The 22,984-nt window shown below is 45.3% G+C and overlaps 1 protein-coding gene across 3 annotated transcripts in view; it reads right to left on the bottom strand.

Moving 5' to 3' along the window:
- The window catches only part of CPXM2 (carboxypeptidase X, M14 family member 2), a 207,466-nt gene that overhangs the window by 30,789 nt on the left and 153,693 nt on the right, over positions 1-22,984 (bottom strand). For all 3 annotated transcript variants that reach the window (XM_045068999.1, XM_004751756.3, XM_013055723.2), the window contains 2 exons: positions 9,796-9,880; positions 8,687-8,837 (listed from right to left, as the gene is read on the bottom strand). In XM_045068999.1, the coding sequence (XP_044924934.1) occupies positions 8,687-8,837; positions 9,796-9,880 (236 nt within the window). The remainder of the gene's footprint in view (positions 1-8,686; positions 8,838-9,795; positions 9,881-22,984) is intronic.

The raw sequence follows: 22,984 nt of genomic DNA, 5'->3' as shown, positions 1-22,984 counted from the left end.
CCCATAAGCTAATCAGAGTAGGGCTGCTGGCATTGGAAACCTAAGTCCTGATTCAATCTGTGAGGCCTTTATCCTCACAGATGGAGCTTGGGAGAATCAGTCTCCTACTTCCCTTTGAGTGTGGTTTCACACGTCATATGGGCTGAACACCAGCTCATTCCTTCCGGAACACCTTAGCAATGTGGACGAACTCCCAACAGGGCGTGTGGAGCCTAAAACCATCCCCCTGACTTTTCTTCTCTTATTCAGCTACTTAAAGTCCTGCTCACCCCGAACTTGCCTACAGATTATGCCTTTGGGGGGTTGAATAATGCCCCCCCAAAAGATACATTGGCGTGCTAACCCATAGCCCTACCAGATGGGGCCTTATTTGGAGAGAGAGTTTTACAGAGGTCAGCAAGTTAAAATGGGGTGATTCAAGTGGACCCTGACCCATTTGCCTGGTGTCTCTAGCAAGGGGGGTGCAGACACAGGGGTAGGCATGTGGGGAGAAGGTTCTGTGGGACTGAGGGCACAGATGGAGTGAGGCGTCTACAAGATAGGGAACCCAAAGACTGCTAGATGACTCCCCAGAAGCTGGCGTAGGGACGGCGGCAGGTTCCCCCTCCCAGCCTCCGAAGGACCGGCCCTGCTGACGCCTTGATCTAGGTAGGACTTCTGGCCTCCAGGACCGAGACAGTAACTCTCTATTATTCCAAACCACCTAGGTCTGGGCAGTCTTTACGGCAGCCCGAGGAGACTGCTAATAGCCAGGACATTCCTACCTCCTCACCGCTGTGGACACCTGCTCTTCCCATCCCCACACACACGCCAGCTCACTCCATGGGGCTCTTTTCATGACAACAGTGATAATTCCAGGCCAAAACGCATTCCTGGAAATCCAGGGTAGCGGGATCAAGGTTCTCAGACTGTTGTGCTTTGCTGTTTGCTTGCTTTGGGGACCTTGCCTTACAGGAGCGGGCGCTCAGTAGGGAGCAGAGAGGCTATCTTTAATATAAAGGAGAATCCCATGCAAGCTGGAATCGCTGGGCTCAGGATGCCTCTGCCATTCCTCTCCAGGGCAGGCGATCCATAGAGGCAGAGAATAGAGGTCACAGGGATGGCGGAGGGGATCGGGAAGTGACGACTCGATGGGCCCTGGGTGGGTTTATGGGTCCACGAGGAAATTCAGAAACTGGACAGAGCTGGTGCTTGCAACACGTCGTGAGTATGCTAAATACCACGGACCCGTATCTTTAAAGTGGTTCAATGGACATTACATGAGAATCACCTTATTTTTTTAAAAAAAAGGGCTGCCTGCCTCATATCACTCTTTGAGGACGAGGAGGCCACCAGACGCTCATTGCCACAGCAGATCTTCCTGTACCTGCCTCAAGGCCAGCCTCGCCCCAAGGAAGTGCCCGCCACTGTGTCCCTGTGACCTCAGCCCCGACACCCCCTGCACATACGCCTGAGTGCAGACGGCCTGGGACCAAATGCAGCCCGAGAACCAACGAGCTGGCCCCTCGATGAAAACAAGTCACCTCCGCCCAGAGCCCACCGGACTGTTCTTATGACAAGGTCATGCCAAGAGGAGCCAGGGGAGGGCCAGGAAGCCCCAGCAGAGCCCGTGTTGCTGGCGGGTCATTCCCATCCCTGGAGCCGTCAAACCCAGCACTGCAGGTGGTTCCGAGGGGGGAGCAGCACATCACTCGGGCTATTTTCCTTTCACCCCCATTTCCTATAATCTCCCCACACAAATGCTCTGCTGGGCTGCACACCGAAACCCACAAGCCCTCTGATCGCTCGGCTGACGCCACTTCTCCAGACAGTCCCGGGGCCAATGTGCAGCCTGAGTGACAGGAGGAACCCTCAGAAGAGACTTTTGTCCAGAGTGCTGATGTTTCTACAGTTCCCCAGCAGTCAACATGGGGCGCTTGCACCAAGAAGAGAAACCGAGGCTTATTGAAACTCAATAAGGGCCCACTGCCCTCAGTCGCAGGGAGGACAGCGGCCACCAGCAAGGCTGGATCCCCCCGAAGTGAGCAGGCTTCCCTGGGGGTAAGGATGACCGACACGCTTCCCTAGTTGCACGGCAAGAGCTCCTGGGCCAGCGAAGGCATCTGTCCTGTCTCCAGATCCCTGGGCCCTGCCTCCGAATAGGCACATCCTATGGGTTTGATGCAGGAATGCACGAGTGAGGAATGAGTGAAGGGGTGGACGGGTAGATAGACAGCCCGGTCAAGGGAGGCCTTCTGGTTTCTCGAAAAGTAGAGGTTTATCCCCATCAGCAGGTCCTAAGAACAGCGCACACAGAGGACAAAACTAAACCAGGACAAAAAGGAGACATCTTCTCTCTCAACTTCCCACCATCCATGGGGGCTGCTGACCTTACAAACATACCAAATGGTCTAAGCAAGGGCAGTAGAAGAAGAAAGGAGGGGAAAGTGGGAGAAATGACATTCGTTCCACACTGTGTGAGGGCACTCTGCAAATGGCTCTTGCTGAGTCTTCGGTGGGGGGAGGGGTCTGTGCATCAGGAACAGAAGAGCCGGTGAACAATGGCAGGGAAGGAGAGCAGCCTGCGTGCCTTCCAGGGGAGCAACAGAGTCCTTCTCGTGGAACTCATGGCTCTGCAAGAGCAGACTCCATCTAGCCGGGATGGGAGAAGAGCACAGAGTTCCTGGTCTCTATCTAAAAAAGAAACAGATGTTCAAAGCAAAGAATGGGCAGAACACATGAACAGACACTTCTCCAAAGAAGACATACAAATGGCTAACAGACACATGAAAAAATGTTCATCATCATTAGCCATCAGGGAAATTCAAATCAAAAGCACATCGAGATAGCACCTTATACCAGTTAGAATGGCAAAAACTGACAAGGCAAGAAACAAGTGTTAGAGAGGATGTGGAGAAAGGGGAACTCTCTTACACTGTTGGTGGGAATGCAAGCTGGAGCAGCCACTTTGGAAAACAGGGCAGAGATTCCTCAAACAGTTAAAAATAGAGCTACCCTACGACTCAGCAATTACACTAGGGTATTTACCCAGAGATACAGATGTAGTGAAAAGATGCGGCAAATACACCCCAATGTTCATAGCAGCAACATCCACAATAGCCAAACTGTGGAAGGAGCTGAGATGCCCTTCAGCAGATGAACGGATAAAGAAGATGTGGTCCATATATACAATGGAATATTACTCAGCCAGCAGAAAGGATGAACACCCACCATTTGCACCAACATGGATGGGACTGGAGGAGATTATGTTGTAAAATAAGTCAAGCAGAGAAAGACAATCATCATATGGTTTCACTTATCTGTGGAGCATAAGGAAAAGCATGGAGGACATTAGAAGGAGGAAGGGAACAATGAAGGGGGGTACTCAGAGCGGGAGACGAACCATGAGAGACTCTAGACTCCAGGAAACAAACTGAGGGTTTTGGAGCAGAGGGAGGCGAGCCCAGTGATGGGTATTAAGCAGGACATGTGTTGCAAGGAGCACTGGGTGTTACACGCAAACAAAGAATCATGGAACACTATATCAAAAACTAATGATGTACTGTGTGGTGATTAACATAAATAAATAAATAGAAAAAAGAAAAAGAGAAAAGAAACAGGTGTGTCAATCCCACTCATTCCCCTCCCCCAACCCGGAAGCCCAAGGGGCAGGAAGTCAGAGGAACACGGAGCCGGACAGGAAGTGGGAAGCCGAGGAGAGGTCTAGGCCGAGAGGGCGCGGTCTGGGCAGCATGGCAGCAGTCCGCAGATCCCCTTTGCTGGGATGACCAGGAGCCTTAGGGACAGAAATGCTGACTGTCAGGTCTGTGTGGTTCCATGTTCCATGCAGCAAAGCCCCATTTTTATCCCCAAACCTCAGCAGGGAGCCCTCACGTGGATCAGCATCTGAGCAGGCTGCTGCTCTCGAATCCAGGGGGGAGGGGATGATGGCGCGAGCTGACCAGGAGCAGCACTGAGAGAAGGCACGGGAAGCAGGAGGCAGAAGGCAACCCCCTGGCAAGGGCAGGAGACCCCGCCAGCTAGCCCCAGAAGAACCGGGGGGCAGGTGAGGCAGGGAGACTCAGGTCCTTCCATAGGTACACGGGGAGGGCTTGGGTCATCTCACGGGGATGCTTTAGGAAGGGGCAATGCAGGAGCGGAAGGACGTGGTCCCGGTTCCACAGGGAAGCTCGTGTCTCCGCTTCAGACGTGAGAAAAGCGAGGCGTGGAGTTCTCCCACAAGCGGCACAAGACCACAGGTGCGGGGGTGATCGCAGGCCGTGAACCTGACCGCACCAGGAACGCATGCCCTTTCTGTCCACCCAGCTTCCCTGAACGGGACATGAATTCTTCTCTCTCTCTCTCTCTCTTTTTTTTTTCAGGTCACACAAGGCCCAGGCAAGCAGTAACAACGAAGGCAGCCCGTGGCTGGGTCACAGCCCTTCCTGTGAGCGCTTCTAGTTTCATCCCGAAGAGGCTGAACACGTCGCCCTTAGCAAAACAAGACAAAAAAAGGGCCACAGCAACTTCATGTTCCCACGTCTGTCTTTTCAAAACCCAGGCCGGGGCCCAAAATAATGACCAATGCCAGGGCAAGGAGGTACTCAGCCTGTGGCCTTCGTGAAGAAAAGCAGCAAAGCAATTAGACTGACGACGTCTCCTGCAGCTCTGCTGACCCAGCGGAGCCGGTCCGTCCCCTGATTTCTCCGTAGTGATGAGAGCGGGGAGGGGCTGGCTGAACCAGGTCATCAAGACGGGTGGTGGTCTCACGACTGGAATGTGTTCTCAGGGACTTGTGCCTGGGAGGGCTTGGGCACGAGGGAAAGGGAAGGAGGGGGAGTGTGTCCAGAGGTCCTGGCCCACGCACGAGAATGATGGTGGGACATCCGCCCTTAGCAGCTCCTCTGTGTTGGAGGGAAAAGAGCTCCTGCACCCAGACCTCCTCACGGCTCCTCCCAAGGGCTTGAGCTAACTCCAAGCTAACCCCAGCCCTGTGCAGATCGAGAGGCAGTTGCTCATATCCGGTGGCAGGGAAGAGTAGCGCTTTCCCCTGGAAGGCTGGACTCACACCTTCACAGCACCAGGGCTCACACCGGCCATCCCGGCCCTGAAAGTCACTTCCTAGGCCCCTGGGCGTGCTCCTATCACCCTAGGGGAAATCGTATGGAGAGCAACAGAGCCCTTTCCAGAAATACATAGCACACGTGGCAGTATTGTTTACAACAGGAAAAGAGCTGAGGACCACCAACTCTGTGACCTTGCAGTCGGCCAGCAAGCATCTTAACTTGAACGACTCATTATTAAGGAAGCCCTCCCCAGTTTCTGATATGCATAGATCTTTAACACATGCTCATCCAAAATGGGCGAGTCCACTCAAATGTGGGGAAAACAACTTCTTTTTACTTTTATTTATTTTAGAGAAAGAGAGAGCACAAGGGCAGGGGGGCAGGGTTAGAGAGAGAGAGAATCTCAAGCAGACTCTGCGCTGAGTGTGAACTCAACCTGGGGCTTGATCCCAGGACCCTGAGGTCATGACCGGAGCTGAAATTAAGAGTCGGCCAGACTTTTCTTTCTTTCTTCTTCTTCTTCTCCTTCTTTTTTTTTTTTTTTTTTACTTTTAAATAATAAACAACCAAGAAGGTATTATGTTAAGTGAAATAAGTCAGACTGAGAAAGACAAGTACTATATGATTTCACTCCCATGTGGAATTTCGAAAAAACAAATGTATAAACAAGCAAATGAAAAGCAGAATCAGATCTGTAAGTACAGAGAACAAACTGGGGGTTGCCCGCGGGCGGGGACAGTGCGGGGACTGGGGGTGAAGCAAACGTGGACGAAGGGGAGCGGGAGGTCCAGGCTTACGGTTATGGAATGACTAAGTCACGGGAATGAAAAGCACAGCACAGGGAAGACAGTGTCTGATCCTGTAATCACATTTACGGTGACAGACGGGAGCGACACTAGGGGTGAGCCCAGCGTAATCACCATGCTGTACGCCTGAAACTCATGTAACATTGTGTATCAACTATGCTCCAATAGACAAATTGGGGGGGAGAAAAAGAATAATAAAATAATTTTTGAATTAAAAAAATTTTAATTGTGGTCCGATACATGTCTGATTTACCATCCTAGTACAGTTGACTAGTGTTAAGTATATCCACATTGTCGTGAGACAGATCTCTAGAACCTTCTCATCTTGAAAAACTGAAACTGTAACCATAAACAACACTCCATTTTCTTTTCCTTTTGAGCTTTAAAAATCCTATTAATAGACAATGGCATGCGGTAATTCGTTTTCCAGTTCAAACATTTCTGGACACATTACTCACAAAAGCTTGAAAAGACTCAGCACCTTCCTCTGCCCTGACCGGAGAGTTCTCAGGAAGATGGGAGGCACGGAACAAAGAGAGCAGAAGCAAAGGTAAATGAATTTTTCATAAACAAGAGTTCCCGGAAAAACAGACTCTGGGAGATTGCATTTAGACCACAAGGTCACCTTGGGATTGAGCGGCTGAGTTGGCTGGGTCATCTCTGTCTTTGGCCTCATTACCTCCCACAAAGGGCCTGTGCCCTCAGCAGGGCGATGAGCAAGGTTCACTTACCCACATGGACGTGGGGGCCCCTGGGCTGCCCCAGTCCCTCAGATGTGACTGCCACCAGGAGGCACGGACAAAGGCCAGCTCCCCTCTAGGCAGACTGCTATGTAACTTCTAGAAGAGAGATGGCCCTAAATGTTTGGTGTTGGAAATAAAGCCAGTCCAAGTCTGTCCTCGCCACCAACCAAGAATTAATGCTGTAACTCTGCCTTTGTGTTTAATTACCCCCAAGGACCTATCTTCAAACACACACACACAACCAAGAATAACTTCACAGGGAAATATTTGTTTCATGAGACTCTGTCACAGGCTGCCCTTTGCCCTTTACCAACAATGGATGAGTTCCTGCTGCAGAGAGAAACCACAGCGCTGCTCTTTCAAGCAAGCAGACGGAGGCTGTGATGAGCGACACAGGAATCCAGGCCTCCTGGCCTGGCACAAAGCGGGCCTCTCAGACACCCGCCTGCGTCTCAGTCTGCAGACTCTCCACGCTCTGGAAAGCCCAGCGGGCCCTGGGTGGCAGCAGGTGGGACCTGAGTGACCACTGCAGGACCAACCAGCCACAAAAGGAGGCCCGGGTCCTAGATCAGGCTGGCTTACAACAGCTTCTAGGACTCGGCCTTGAAACACACATGTCCTTTGCACCAGCGACCCTATTTATCATAATCTCACGTAAGTACTCATCCTGTGCTTGAATAATCCTACAATTCACACAGTAATTATGGACTCACACGGCGACATGGAAACAAAGACGTTCCTCGTGTGGTTCTTTATTGAACCAAAATATTGGAAACAACTGAACTTCCTACGGTAAGGCAATTACAAACAGGATTTTTGTCTATAGACTAGATAAATGCATCCACAAGACAGATGGTCTCTAATAGTTTTAATGACATTAAAAAAAAGTTTTGTAAGCTAGTAAGTCCAAATATATAACAAAGAATCTGTCTTGTGTGAGTGTGAGTAGGTAGGCAGATAGACCCATCTTTCTCACCAATACAGAGTTTGCGTTCTAAAAATTCGTACTTGGCAAAGCAAGAACTTGGATATTATGGGATTGAGAGAAAAGCAATAAATGGCATTAAACATGCTTTGAAAATCAATAAATATAAGTCCACAGTGGGGGAGGGGGGCCGAATGGCTACAGAAATAGCTGTTGGCTATCTTGGCTCCTGAGAGCATCAGAGCCGATGATAACCCTCCCCAAGTCTGGGCAAACCCCAGAAGTAGCAAAGCCTCCCTCTCCCACTAGACGAGGGCAGTAAGGAAAACCATATAACCCGAAGTCGTGTTGCTTGTTCCCTAGGGACAGACCTCAGGTGCACAGGGATGGAGGAATTCCTATAGGCCTTAATGAAGAGCCTTAGGAATGTGCTAGGAGCTAGCTTCCTGCCCTGCAGATGGCGGGGGTCATCTACAGGCTCCATATGGGCACAAACTCCCAAGCTCTGAAAGGCTAGACCAAGCCAGCCATGAGCCAGGCCACATCAGCCTGTCCAGAGAAAATACCAGCAGGGCTCCAGAGGACACACTGCGACTTCAAGTCCCCTTTCTTCCTGGCACCCTGAGATCACACCCAGATAGCATCAAGTGAAAATAGGCCGCGGGAGATAAAGAGGCATTTACCCAAAGACACAGGCACCCAAGCAAAGCGACTTAGAGAGAGACTGTGTACATGGTCACATTTAAAATTAATTTTGGCTACCTCCTCTACTCCAAGTAGTGGGAGCACTCAGGGACAATTAAATATGCTATGAAAAATTTTCTCTAATTTTTTTTTCTTTGCTTGCTTCGGAGTGGTAGTGTTGAGTGAATTTTCAGCCATGAAACGTGCACCATTCCCGGCAGACACAAGCACAGCTGGCACATCACTTTGCTACTCCTCAAATAAGCATGGCGTTTCTGGGTGAGATGAGGGGAGATTTTTATTTATTTTCCTTCTGCTTAGCTAGGTTTTCAAAATATTCTGCAATAGACTTAGTATTTTTTTTTTTTTTTAACATGAGAATAATATTGCTTGGTTTGTTTTCGGTCACCTTGGCTAGGCACCTGTTCTCCATCAGCAACCCCCCACCCGACTCCAGCAGCAAGTCAGGAAGGGCAGGCTCACCCGGCAGGGGGCAGCCGAGGATCTCCAGCCTCATACAGATGCTCCCGTTGTCGAACCAGGACTGCGGATTGACGCGGATGTAGCGGGCCACCATGGGGACGGGCAGCTCGTTGAGGACAGGGATCTCCTTCTCACTGTTTCCTTCAAATATCTACTATGCACAAGGGGGGGGAAAGCCAAATCTCTTAGAGCTCGATTATCAAGGGACAAAAGGGAAATTCACTCATTCCATAAGGTTTCACTAAGGAACCCCCAGTGTTGGGGGGGCATTCGGGGTGGTGAAGAGAAATGGATCAGGCATGGACCCTGCCCTCAGGAAGCCCCCATCTTCTGGGGTAGTGGAGAGAGGAGGAGGAGGGAATATTTTGATAATCTGGGTGAAATCTACGAGTGTCCTGGGACGGCCATGGAGCTTTGGGATTTCCGAAGAAGGAAAGGACCAGGCAGACCTTCAGGGAGCAGGTGGCGTTTGAACTGGCCTTTAGACCTGTGGGGTGGGGGACTCTAGAGAAAAGCAGAGGGAATGACTGGAGAAGCCCAGAGGTGGGCTTCAGAAGGAGCAGAGCAGCAGGCCCACACTTCTGGGATGTAGGAGGAATGTGTGCAGGGGGTAAGAGAGAAAGAAGGTTGAAACCGAAGGTGCCGTCAGATTAGGGAAGACTCTGGATGCCACAGGAGGATGGATGTGCTTGAGAACCTGAGCCAGAGGCTGACGTGATCAGAACCGGCTAATCTGGAGCAAATCATGAAGCGGAAAGATGGATTATTAAAGAAAGCTGGAAAACTCTTGCAACCGAGCAGCTATGAGGGGCGCAGGCACACTGGCTGTGCTGCATGTCCCCCACATGACCTGTGGATTGTGGAAGAAGCTGCATCCCAGCAGCTCAGAATTTCACATGAGCGCTACATGGGCCACTTGGGCACTGATCTTCAGGGCACAGAAGCCGGGAGGCGGGGGGGGAGGTGGGCAAGGGATGAGCACATTATCCATCGTCGGTTTGAGTTGACACAGTATCAGCAGATACGGAGGGGGGCACACATCACCTCTCTTTGCAGAGACCTATGCAGCCCCACACCAAGGGCATGGACAGAGGGAACATGAAACTCACCATGTCTCCAGATCCGTTCTTAACAGTGACCCACGTATGGCTGTCATTGCTCACCATGACCTTGAAAGAGGTCACCCAGTCACTCCTACGAGAAAATAAAACATCACTGGAACTACATATTTTAAAATATTCAGCTCTGGGCAGCCTGGGTGGGGCTGTCAGTTGAGGATCTGACTCTTGGTTTTGGTTCAGGTCAGGATCTTGGGGTCACGGGATCAAGCCACGCTCAGTGCAGAATCTGCTTAAGACTCTCTCTCTCCCACCCATCCTGTCCCCAGCCCCCACCTCAAAAATATAAATAAATAAATCAATCTTTACAATGTTCCCCTCTTCTACGCAGAGGTGCAGCGATAAGGAAGATCCAGTGGAACCCTGAACCACACGGGTCCGCGCATACGTGGATTTTCTTTGATAAATACAGGCCAGTACTGTCAGCGTATTTTCTCTCATTAAGATTTTCTCACATTTTCTTTTCTCTGCTTACTTTGCTGTAAGAACACAGTACAGAATACACATGTAAAATGTGTATTCATGGACCGTTGTGCTAACAGTAAGGCTCCCTTCTGGCCAACAGGAGGCTACTGGTAACTGTTTTTTTGGAGAGTCAAAAGTTAGACACAGATTTCCAACCATATAGGGTGTCGGCACCCCTAACCCCTGCATTGTTCAAGGCTCAACAGTCGGCCCAGCAGGGGAAAACACTGGGTCACAGCCTGGCCCCACTGCTCAGTCTCCCCATGGCCCCGGCCACTTGACTGACCTATGTATGCCACTGCTGACTCACCATTAAGAGGAGGACCCTAAAAGCACCGAGCTCAGAAGATTAACGTGAGCCCTTGACGGTTCAATATTCCTAAACCCCTCGGACAGTGCATGGTCCCAAGCCAGCCCTGCATGCTGGTCACACAGAGACCCATGGACGTTGGTGTATTTCTTTCTCCTGAGCATCTACCTCTCATGCGGTAGAAGAGTTCCACGTGGAAAACTAACCTCGGTAAAAATTGCAAGTCGGTCTAGAAATTTCCTTGGGAAAATGATTTGGGAACATAACAAACTCGATGGCACCAACCACAAAAATAACAGCTTGACTGTCTGAGAGACACTGGGCTCCTCCTCGGCTGTCACAGCCGGGAAGACAATCCCCCCACCCCCGGCGATAAGCCAGTGCTCGCTGGGCCCAACGCCAGACCCGCCATCAAGTTCTGCTGCACAGAAATCAGAGGTGACAACAGCCAGAGTGGGCTTCCCAGGGTGGGGGGTCAATCTGCTAGGCCACGCCCCAAAACCACCTTCATGCGGAAGACACATTTTTGTCCCTCAGACTCAGCTGTGTATAACATTAACTGGTAGCAAATATAGATTTTCTCAGAGCATCATTTTTTCTTTTTAAAATTTTTAAAACACTGGAACGAAACACCAATTCAGCAATCCTTAGAACATTCTGCCAGCTGAAGCACTTGGAGTCCTTTTCCTACTGTGACATTTCCTTGGATTCTGGATGCAGATCTACCCCATGCGGTTCTGGGTTTCTGAATCAGCACGGCCTAGTAAGTTTCATTTAGGAAGATGGGCTGCTTGTCTTCACGCGGGCTCATCGGACGGACTTGTGAAAATTCCTCCTAGGTGCTTCTACAGGTGCTTGGAAACAAACCCTCCCCTCGAGGCCTCTCCCTTCTCTCCTCCCCACCAGCTCTGTCTGAAGACCCGCCAGATGCTGGAAGCGGTCGAACAGCGGGCTCCCCGGGGGAGGGTGAAGGCGGAGCCCATGTCTGCAGACCGGAGCCCATGCCTGCAGACTGACAGGCAGCAGGCGTGTCTTGTGCAAGGGACCCAGGCACAGTGCGTGTCCTCTGCACGGTGAATATGCTCACCCCAAATACCAACCTGGGTCCCACATTCAAATAATCTCTAAAGACCTTGCAAACGCAGTCCCTTTTGCAGTCTGTCTGTCTGCTGCTAACGCTCCAGAGTGATCTGGGAAGGCTGCCGAGGCGAGAGGCACGTCCCACCTATAGAGATGGAGGCAATGGCCTTGAGAAGCCTCTCCATCAAGAAAAACACACACACAGTAAGAGAGGGGCAGAAAGGAAAAATAAAATAAGCAGTCCAAAGAAAGGGGGAGGAAAAAAACAACAAAGAAATGAAAACCAAATAATTTCTCAAACTTAAAACAAATGTGGGCAAATCTACTACGTAGGTTTGAAGGGCAATTAATTGTTTATGTGGTTCTGACCTCCCCTCTGGACTGCAGACCCCTGCTCCTTGCTCTGCCTGCCTGACCTCTCCCCACTTCTCGGGTCGCAGCAACATCTCAGATTTACCCCACCCCAGTGGATGGGTGCATGGCTCCTGCTCTGCAGCCTGACCTGGGCCAGGCCCAGCTCCTGCCTCAAAAGAACTACTAGCATCCCCCCAGGGAAACCAAAATCCTAGGGTCTTCTATGGTACCCCAATTTCCCCGCACCCCCCCCATGCCTCCATTGAGACCATCATCAAATTTTGTCAATGTCACCTCTCACATATTTCTGGAATCTACCCAACTCTCTCCATTTTCATAGCCCATTCTCTCTAGCCAGGACTGCTGCAGCTCCCTCTGATTGGTCTCCTGGCATTTAAGCTGCCTCCCAATCTATCCTGCAGGTAAACACTGGTTTTCTACTGAACTATTACCATGTCACCACCTGCCTGAAATACCACCCTTCTCTGGTAGTAAGACCAAAATCCTCATCACAGTATATAAGACTCTTGCTTATACCTTTTGTTTTCTGGGCTCTCTCTTTCCATTCCTGATAACGATTATACTTTCTTGCCTCAGGGCCTTTGCATATACTATTTTCATCTTCCCCCTCACCCTTACTGTCTGCCTCTAAATCATTCAGCCCTCAAACCTTATCAGATAAGGCAGGCTTAATTCTCCAATCTGGCCAATTTCTTATCTTATATGTTCCTTCCTTTCATAGTTTAATTCCACTTATAATTTTATACCCCTTTCTAGAATTATCTGATAGTGTGTTTACCTCCCACTGGAGTATAAACATCTCATAGTTGGAGGAAGAAGAGATCATCATACTTTGGAGGATGCAGAAGGAAGCGGGCATTCCTGGAGGGCAGAGTGAAGGACCAGGCAGGACAAACGGGGCTGGGTGGGCTTTGCAGACCATTTGGGGAGGGTGGAAACTCCTCTGCCAAGCAATAGGGGGCTGGACCTATTGTAGTCCATGGTCAAAAGTACCTCAAGACCAATTAGAAAGTCTCCTCCATTTCCAAAATTTCTACCTTAACAGAACATTTAGAAACCAGAGAAGACCTTAGTGTTTCCCATTTCCTGTATGAATCTGACTCCTTTCTACCCCCTTTCTACTGCTCCCGCTGAAATGAAAGTGAGGGCAGAGGTCCCTGTGCCCTGGGCTTACGGATAAACAGCCTTTGTTCATTTTGACTCAGGCTTAGTTTGTCTTTGGTAATTCATACTATTGCCCATATTATAATTTTTTCACTTTTTTAAAAAGAGATTTTATTTATTTGATGGAGGGAGAGAGACAGCCACAGAGGGAATATAAGCAGGGGGAGTGGGAGAGGGAGAAGCAGGCTTCCCACAGAGGAGGGAGCCCAACACGGGACTCGATCCCGGGACACTGGGAACATGACCTGAGCCAAAGGTAGACGATTAATGATTGAGCCACCCAGGCACCCCGATTTATTTCATTCTCATTGCTGTTGCAAAAGGGCTCAGTGTACACTCATTTTTCCATAGTCACTGTTTCAGAGTTCTAAGAAGACATCCTCATACTTGTCTCAGAGTTCTCAAAACACATGAACATCTCTACTCATTTTTCACACTTACTGTCTTTGGGTTGCAATATAGTTGCTGCAGCCCCATTATCATGTCCATATTCAGAAGTCACTGGATAAAGTCTTTTGATTTCTATCAAACTACCCTCTAGTGATGTAACGACAATGTGCAATTCCTGTTGTTTGGGGCTTTTTTTCTCACATTATAAAAACTTATAGTTCTTGAAATGAGTCCGTGCACACAAACTTTGAACCCACTGCGGAAGCTCCAAGCGGATGCTATAGCATATGCCCTGGGGCCCCTCACTGCAAGGGGCCTAGCTATCCTATACCATAGTTTTGTTTTTTTCTTTTACAGATTTTTTTGCAGATTAAGGAAGGCATTATTTATTCCTAGTTTAAAAGGATTTTTTTTCTTTTAAACAAAAATGACTACAGAATTTTCTGAGATGCCTTTTCTGCATGTATTAGAGTGTTCTTGTGATTTTTCTCTTCGGTCCTGTTTAAGTTGTGAATTACAGTGGTTAGTTACAATTGTGGCTAAACCACCCTTCTATTTCTGGAATAAATCCCATTTTGTGGTGAGACATAATCTTTCTTACATACTGCTGGGCTCAGTTTAGTGATAGATTGCTTAGCATTTCTTGTATCTATGCTCATGAAAAAAAATTTCCATAATTTTGCTTTTTGTAATGTTTTCGTCAGATTTTGATATCAAGGTTATGCAACCCCATAGCTGGGAAATGACTCTCTGTTTCCATCCTCTGTTTTTTTTGTTTTTGTTTTTTTTTTTAAATGCCATTTCTTTCTTAAATGTTTGGAAGAATTCAATCAAACTTTTTGAAATTCAGGTTTTGGGGGGACAATATTTATGAATGAACTGATATTTTTAGTAGATATTAGACTACCCTGATATTCTATTTCTTCTTCTGTCAGTTTTAGTAACTTGAGCTATTTGAAGAATTATCACATTTTGACTATTTTCAATGTTACTGACATAAATCTATTCTCAGTATTACTTTATTGTCTTGCTAATGTCTGCAGTATTTTTAGTGATGTTCCCTTTTACAATTTTGATATTGATAGTTGATTTTTTTTTCTATTTTCGTAATCAGCTAAGAGTTTGTCATTTTATTAACCTTTTCAAAGAGTCAACTTTTGGCTTTGTTTACCCTCTCTATTATTTGTTTCCTATAGAAACCATATAAAACCATATGTGTCTCCTGTTAGGAACCATATGACCCATGTGAAACTATCATTTTTACAAATCAAAGTAGTTGACAACTAGCAATTTCCTAAGGTATAAACTAGTATATTATTAATTTCTACTCTTTACTGTTTTCTTCTTGGCACATTCTTTAGGTTTGATTTGCTGTTCACTTTGTATAGTTCCTTGAGACGATTAATTTTCCATCTTAAATCCTAATATATGTATTTAAGGTTAGAGTTCTTTCTGGCCACTGCTTTAGCTACATGCCATAATTTTTATATGTCATATCTTCATTATCATTTCGTTCAAAATATTAATTCCAGTTGTGATTTCTCCTTTAACCATGGACTATTTAGGAGTATAATTTAATTTCCAGGTGTGGGACTTTTCCAGTTATCTTTTAATTACTGATATCTAGTTTAACTCCTTCATGGACAGAGAACAAACTTTGAATCATGTCAATCATTTGACATTTGCTGAGACATCCTTATGGCCTAGCATATGGTCAGTTTGGGCAAATGTCCCATGTGCACTTAAAACAAATGTCATTTCTGTAATTATGGCGTGCAGTGTTCCACATATAAAATTTTGATCAGATGTACTAATCGTGTTATTCACATCTTCTGTATACTTACTGTGTCTGTGTCTGCTTATTCTATTGGTTATGGAAAGAGGTGCGTAAAAGAATATCAATCTTACCGTGAATTTATCTGTTTCTCCTTCTAGTTCTCTAAACCTTTCCCATAAATATATAAAAAATTAAGCTATGCCATTGAGTGCATACAGATTTAAGACTGTCACATTGTACTAATAGATTGACTCTTTTATGATTAAAAAAATTTCCCTTTTTTATTTCTGTCAGTGTTTCTTGCCTTAGAGTCAACTTTGTCTACTATTAGGAGAGCTACCTGTTTTATTTCTGGTGAGGGTATATGTATTTCTTTCCATTCCTTTACATTTAATATTCTGTCTCCTTAAATTTAAACTATGTCTCCTGTAAACAGCATGTAGCTCAGTTTTATGAGGTTTCTTCTTTAAGTACAATGTGATCATATTATTCCTCTCCTGGAGATTGTAGTTCATTTAGAGGTAATGTTATATTTGGATTTATATCTACCATCTTACGATTTGTTTTCTTTTAGACCCATCTGTTACATTTCCCTTTATTTTTTTTTGCATTTTTATTTGGTAATATTATATTAATATTCTTATTTTTCTATTTTCTCCTTATTAACTTAATAGCTTTATACTCGCATTATTCTTTTCATAATTACCTTAAATATTTCAATATGCAACCTTAAGTCACTAGTCTTACTCAAATTATAATTTTACCACTGCCATGGTAATATTAGAACCATCTAACACTTTATGTCCATTTATCTCTCTATCTTTTGCATTATTTTGGAACTCAATTTTAATTTTTAATTCTCTATATATCTTAATGTTAATATTTATATTAATTATATCTATAGTTAATACTTAATTCATTTTTATTCTATATATTTTTTAAATTTTGTAATAAATTACTATCATTTCAAGAGCGTCTGGGTGGCGCAGTCAGCTAAGTGTCTGCCTTCAGCTTAGGTCATGATTCCAGGGTCCTGAGATCAAGCCCCGCATTGGGCTCCCTGCTCAGTGGGGGGTCTGCTTCTCCCTCTCCACCCCACCTCCTGCTTGTGTTCTCTCGAGCTCTCTCTAGCTCAAATAAATAAATAAAGTCTTTAAAAAATTACTGTTATTTCATTTAGTCTACTTATTTATCATTTCTGGTACCCTTTGTTTTAAGATTTTATTTATTTGGGGAGATGGAGAGGGAGAAAGAATCTGGAGCAGAATCCATGCCAAGCACGGAGCCCAGTATGGGGCTCAAACCCACAACCCTGAGATCATGACCTGAGCTGAAACCGACAGTCTGAAGTTTAACTGACTGAGCCACACAGGCACCCCACCCTTTCTGGTATTCCTCATTTATTTTTGCATTTCCATATTTCCATCTGGATCATTTTCTTTCTGCTTGAAGAACTCCCTTAGATACTTATTTTAAATCAGGTATGTTGGCAATAAATGTTTGCAGTCCTTACTGTCTGAACATGGCTTTGTTTCATCTTCATTTCTGAATGATATTTTTGCTGGCAATTCTAGGTTGACATTTTTTTTCTTTCAGAACATGAAACATTTGACTAGACAGGCTTCTGAGGCATTTTTTCATTTACACACACACACCTGGAAGCTACTGTCATGGCACTTGGTAAATGTACAATAAGAGTATGAGCAGAGACATGGGTGCTAAGCATTGTAGCTCAAATCCCACTTTGTCACCGACTAACTCTATAAAACTGACAAACTGGGGTGCCTGTGAGGCTCAATGGGTTGAGACTCTGCCTTCAGTTCAGGTCATGATCTCAGGGTCCTGGGATCAAGTCCTGCATTGGGCTCTCTGCTCAGCAGGGAGACTGCTTCTCCCTATGCCTGCTGCTCCCCCTGCTTGTGCTCAATCTCTCTCTCTCTCAAATAAATAAATAAAACCTTTTTTTAAAATGTGTTGTCCTGGATGGGGTTTTGGAAAAGAAAAAAAAAGCATTAGGGAAATCTGGCATTTTAGTGAGTAACATTAAGCAGGTGCTGGTTAATAATAAGTGAACCAGGCACTTTAGTTAATAATCATGTTTCAAAACTATTTTATTAATCATAGCAACCAGACTGTACTCATTTAAAACGTTAATAGTAGGAGACGCCTGGGTGGCTCAGTGGGTTAAGCCTCTGCCTTCAGCTCAGGTCACGAACTCAGGGTCCTGGGATAAAGTCCTGCATCGGGCTCTCTGCTCAGCGGGGAGCCTGCTTCCCCCTCTCTCTGCCTGCCTCTCTGCCCACTTGTGATCTCTCTCTCTCTGTGTCAAATAGATAAATAAAATCTTAAAAAACAAAAACAAAACAACTGACAAACTGCCAAACCTTCTGAAAATAATAAGGATACCTACAAGGAGGTTACATGTTAATTTATAGATTGAGAGTTGTACTCGTATAGTGGTTTAAACCCCAGGCTTTGAGGCCAAGAAGTCCAAAGTACAATCCTAGCTCTTCCACTTACTGGCTGTGACTTGTATGATGGCTGCGTGACCCCAAGCTCCAGCTGTGGGACAAGACACCGACTTTATGTCTTTGTACAGTAAATCCAGACGTGAATGAGGTAACGCATGTGCGGTCTGAGCAGAGTGCTGGAACACTGTAATCGATCTGCACACCTATGCTCTTAAGAAGAAGGACACTATCCCAGTGAAGACAATGTCCAGCGCTATACAACGTACAGGACTGCAGCTGAACATGAACAAATTCAGGTGCTCCTCCAGACGCTTCCAGGAAGTGACCACGCCTCCAGCTTAACCCTTTGTACCCCAGTCAGTAATGGTAACCATCTGACACAGCCATAAATAAATTAAGAATCATATCTTAATTAAAATTAAGAAAGTTGATAATCCAGGATGACAGAAAAGGTATTTGTGCCAATCAGTACTGCTGTAGGAGGACTGAGTTTTGCCGGAAAGTTCTATCCACACGAAAACATGGAATGTGTTAAGTCCTGCTCCTCGCCCCGCAGCTCCTGTAGGACAGATAGCACGCAAGCCTCGGAAAAAAAAAAAAAAAAAGGTGAATTATAGATGATTTCTTTACTCAAGAGCTGTAGAGGTTAATGAGGAGATGGGGAGGTAAGCTGCAAATTTCGAAAAGAATATGATGAAGCATGATGATGAGGCCACTGGCAGGGGGTAGAGCAGAAGGGTGTGCGGCTCAGAGGAATGAAGGAGGGGGGCAGGCTAGCGAGTGCTGCCGACCCCCCCACTGACACAAAAGCTGTGTATTTTATTTTGTTACAACCGCATCCACTGTTATTACAGAGCCCTCTTCGAAGCTCTTGGAGCTGTAATGGCCATGTTTCCTGCTCTCTCAATCCTTGGGGAAGGTTTGAAATCCGCAGCACTTTGTGGCTTTTTTCCACTTGCCTCAGAGAGATTCTTCCACCTCACAAAACCACCTTGACATTTAATTCTCTGTGACTGGAGATTTCAACTCAAAGCAATACAACCCAAGTAAAGAAGCATTTGTATCAAAGACTTCCTGACTGCAGAAAGAGGGAGGAGATGCTCCTCTGGGCACCAGCCAGCTCCCTCACTTCAAACAAACAAACAAACAAACATATAAATAAATAAATAAATACCAAACCAAAACAAAAAGCAAAAACCCTAATCTTTTATGAGATTACTACACTCTATACCAATTCAGCCCACCTTCAGATCAGGAAAATAAAGAAGACGGGGCACGGGGGGTTGCTATAAAAAAAAATTGGGACACATTCAGATATTTTACTACCTGACAGTGCTTTGTTTTAAATAAAAACTGAGAACGCCTGCCACCAACAAAATGGCAGACTAAATGCTTGCCAAGCCGTCTGCTACAATGCAGCTGGATCCTGGTTACACACAAAACAAAGGAATGTTTTAAGCCATCAGTGGGCTTGCAAGCAAGTAAAGGAAATCTCCAAGGGAAAGAAAAGAGCTGGGGGGGAGGGGTTGCCTTAGGGGGAAATGCACAGGCATTTCCCCCTAAGGCAGAACAGTACTGGGATCAAACCAGGACAACAAAAGTAAGAGAAGCTGAACCAGGGACTTTTCCCTGGACCCTCAATGGGGACTGAAATGGTATCAGAACCATAGCATCTGCTTGGCTCCCCCAAAGAACCAAACACAAATCCTTTCTCAAGAAGAGTCTTCCATTGAAGCTCTCAGAGGTTCTGCCAAATTCAACCCCATGGTGGCTCACAATTTTTAAAAACCATGAAACACATGACCATTCTCCATGAGAAAGAAACAGCAACAAAATTAAATCCTGAAGAACTTAACTGTCTACAAGGAAAACTCAAAAGAAATTCGAAAAATTATTATACTTGCTAAGATAGTTCAGCCAGGTGACTGGATATAGGGCAACTATACAAAACTCTTTACAGTTCTAGACACTAGCAGCCAAAAATAAGGCACTCAGAGATAAAATGAACAAAAGACATGTAAGACATTTATGGAGAAAACTTCATTCAAAGACGTTTTAAAGGCTATAAAGAACTGGAGATATCTATACCATGTTTGTGGATAGAAAAATACTGTAAACATGTCAATTCTCACCAAAAATCCCAGAGCATATTAAATAAATTTGGCAAACTGATCCTAAAATTTATATGGAGGAAAATAATCAAGATACTTTATGAAAAGAGGAAACAGTGGAGGGAACTATACTATCAAGATATTAGAACTTACTTTAAAGAGCTTTAGTAATTAAGATATTGTGATAATTGTGGACATATATTTATAATCTGAACAAAACTGAGAGCCCAGAAATAAACCCAAGCTCATATATAAACTTGATAGAGATGTCTCGCATATCAGCAGAAAATAAATGAACTATTAACTAGATGGTCTCAAGGCAACTGGTTATCTATATTAAAAGAAACTGAAATTGGACCTTGTGTTTCACATCTTTCATAAAAATCATTACTGAATTGATATACTATTTTAAAAACTTATAAAAACTAAAGAATATATAGGAGAATTACCTCAGAACCATGAGGTATGGAAGGATCTCATATGTAAAACACAATCCGTCTAGCCATAAAAGATAAATAAATTGAGCTGCGTTAAAATTTAAAACTTCTTGGAATACCTGGGTGGTTCAGTTAAGCTTCTGACTCTTGATTTTGGCTCAGGTCATGATCTCAGATGGAACCCTGTAGGGGGTTCTGTGCCAAGTTCAGAGCCTGCTTAAGATTCTCTTTCTCCCTCTCCCTCTGCCCCTCTCCACCACTTGCAAGCTCATGTACACACTCTTTCTCTCTCTAAAAAACAAAATCAAACCAAAAAAAAAAAAAATTAAAAACTTTTACTTTTCAAAAGACATCATAAAGAAACCAGTGAGAGAAACTTGAACCTGGGAGAAAATATTTTGACCCCATTTAGCTAACGTATGAATACTCAGAATATGTTTTGTAACTTCCATAAATCAATAAGACAAAGAAAAAAAAAACACAATATAAATGGGGAGAAACATGACAGGTATTTCATAGTAAAGGTAACACACATGCAAGTAAACAGAGGAAAAGAAGCTCATCGCTATTAGTGGTAGGGAAATGCCAGTTAGGTCTATGATGAAAGGCACGGCTTTATACTCTTTATATCGATAATGAAGGAGGAAGTTGGTGAGGATGTCAAGCAACTCTAAAACACTCGAGAAAGTGAGGGTACTCGGACAGCCACTCTGGAAGACAATTTGTCGCTTTCCTGTCAAGCTCCACATCTGCATACTTTCCAACTCAGACATTCCACTCCTAAATACAGATCATGGAGATCTCCTTGTACATGTGCTCCAGGAGACAGATACAAGAATGGAAGGAGCAACATTATTTTTAAGAGCAAAAAAGTGAAAATAAAATAAAATAAAATAATAAAATAAAACAATGGAAAGTTGAAAAGGGAAAAATCCAGTCTTCACCAAGGAAGAGTGGATAAATGGCGCAATCCCAGGGTTGAACAATGCGAATGGATGAATCACAACCACGGGCAACAACATGGTCAAGCTTTGAAGCATAAGATTGGTTAAAAAAAAAAAAAAAAGCAAAGTTCTGAAAGCCACCTAAAGTATAAAATCATCTTTGTAAAGGTCAAAACAAGAAAGAGAATTTTTTGGCCTGTGGGATACACAGCGATAAGACTGTTTTTAAGAGGCAGGGGAATGGGGGCACCTGGGTAGCTCAGTGGGTTAAGCCGCTGCATTCGGCTCAGGTCATGATCTCAGGGTGCTGGGATCGAGTCCCGCATTGGGCTCTCTGCTCAGCAGGGAGCCTGCTTCCCTCTCTCTCTCTCTGCCTGCCTCTCCATCTACTTGTGATTTCTCTCTGTCAAATAAATAAATAAAATCTTAAAAAAAAAAAAAAAAAGAGGCAGGGGAATGATGAACCCCTCAGGAGGAGAATGGGTCCACTCCCGGGAGGGAGCACATATGGGATCAGGAAAGAGCACAGGGTTAATTTCTGCGTTATGGGCGTAAACGGGTTCAGGAGTGTGGGTTTCACAGTAATGCTAATACCTTACATTTACCTATATTACGTCAGTTCTTTTGTATCTATCCAATATCACATCCTGAGAAAGCTAAAACATTTATTTCATGCCGTGTAACAGGCTTCTGCACAGGAAAATGTCACAAGCTTCTCTGTGAAGGGATGTGTGTGAAGATGGCACATTCATATCTTAAAAGACAGATTCTAAGAAAAAAAGTAAAATCTTTGCCCTTGTGCTTTCATGGAAATACACAATTTTTCCTTTCTTGAGAGAGCAACTGTACTAGCATTTTCCATTCAGAGTTCATAGGGCACTTCGGTTTACAAAATGCCTCCGCACGCAGGGTCTTACTCCATCTGAGAACGAGCCAAGCTTCTCAGGCAGGATGTGGCTGTGAACGAGGTTCGGAGGGAAGGGTCGGACCACGCGTATTCCTGTTTCTCCGAAACTGGATGTTCCTACCTCCCTTCATCTACAGGATGAAGTATCGGCTCTACCTACAGGATTTCAGTATCCCTGGATCAATCCCCAAACGTTTGCAATATTTTCACAAGTTCTCTGGAGCTGCACATTGGTACATAGTAATTTTTCTCAGTTAACAATATTTATATATCTTGGGGCCCTTGGGTGGCTCAGTTAGTTAAGTGTTTATCTTTGGCTCAGGTCATGATCTCAGGGGCCTGGGATCGAGTCCCACATCGGGCTCCTTGCTCAGCAGGGAGCCTGCTTCTCCCTCAGCCTGTCTCTCTCATGAATAAATAAATAAAACCTTTTTTAAAAAATGCTTACATCTTAACCTTACAATCAACATTTCTCAATACTTGCAAATAATCTCATTTTCTGCAAATACAAACATAGGGTGTTGTATGGTCACTAAAACAACTTTCAGAACCCCACTCTGATTCTAGCTCCATCCTTAGACTCCTTCCAGACCCTTCCCTAAGCTTGTAGGTCCCAACATGTCCTACCACTTTGGTTCCCGCAGGATAACACAATAGTTACCTAATTCTAGGCAGTGAATGGGAAGCTTACGGCTTGGCCAGAAAATGGCAGCCACAGAAATCGAAGTCACTATCCACCCCAACACACC

Source organism: Mustela putorius, unplaced genomic scaffold (assembly GCF_011764305.1).
Source record: "Mustela putorius furo isolate JIRA1106 unplaced genomic scaffold, ASM1176430v1.1 tig00003909_pilon_pilon_pilon, whole genome shotgun sequence".
NCBI classification, from domain to species: Eukaryota; Metazoa; Chordata; class Mammalia; order Carnivora; family Mustelidae; genus Mustela; species Mustela putorius.
Note: the sequence above shows the minus strand (reverse complement) of the source record. Positions and strands in the feature narration are given on the sequence as shown.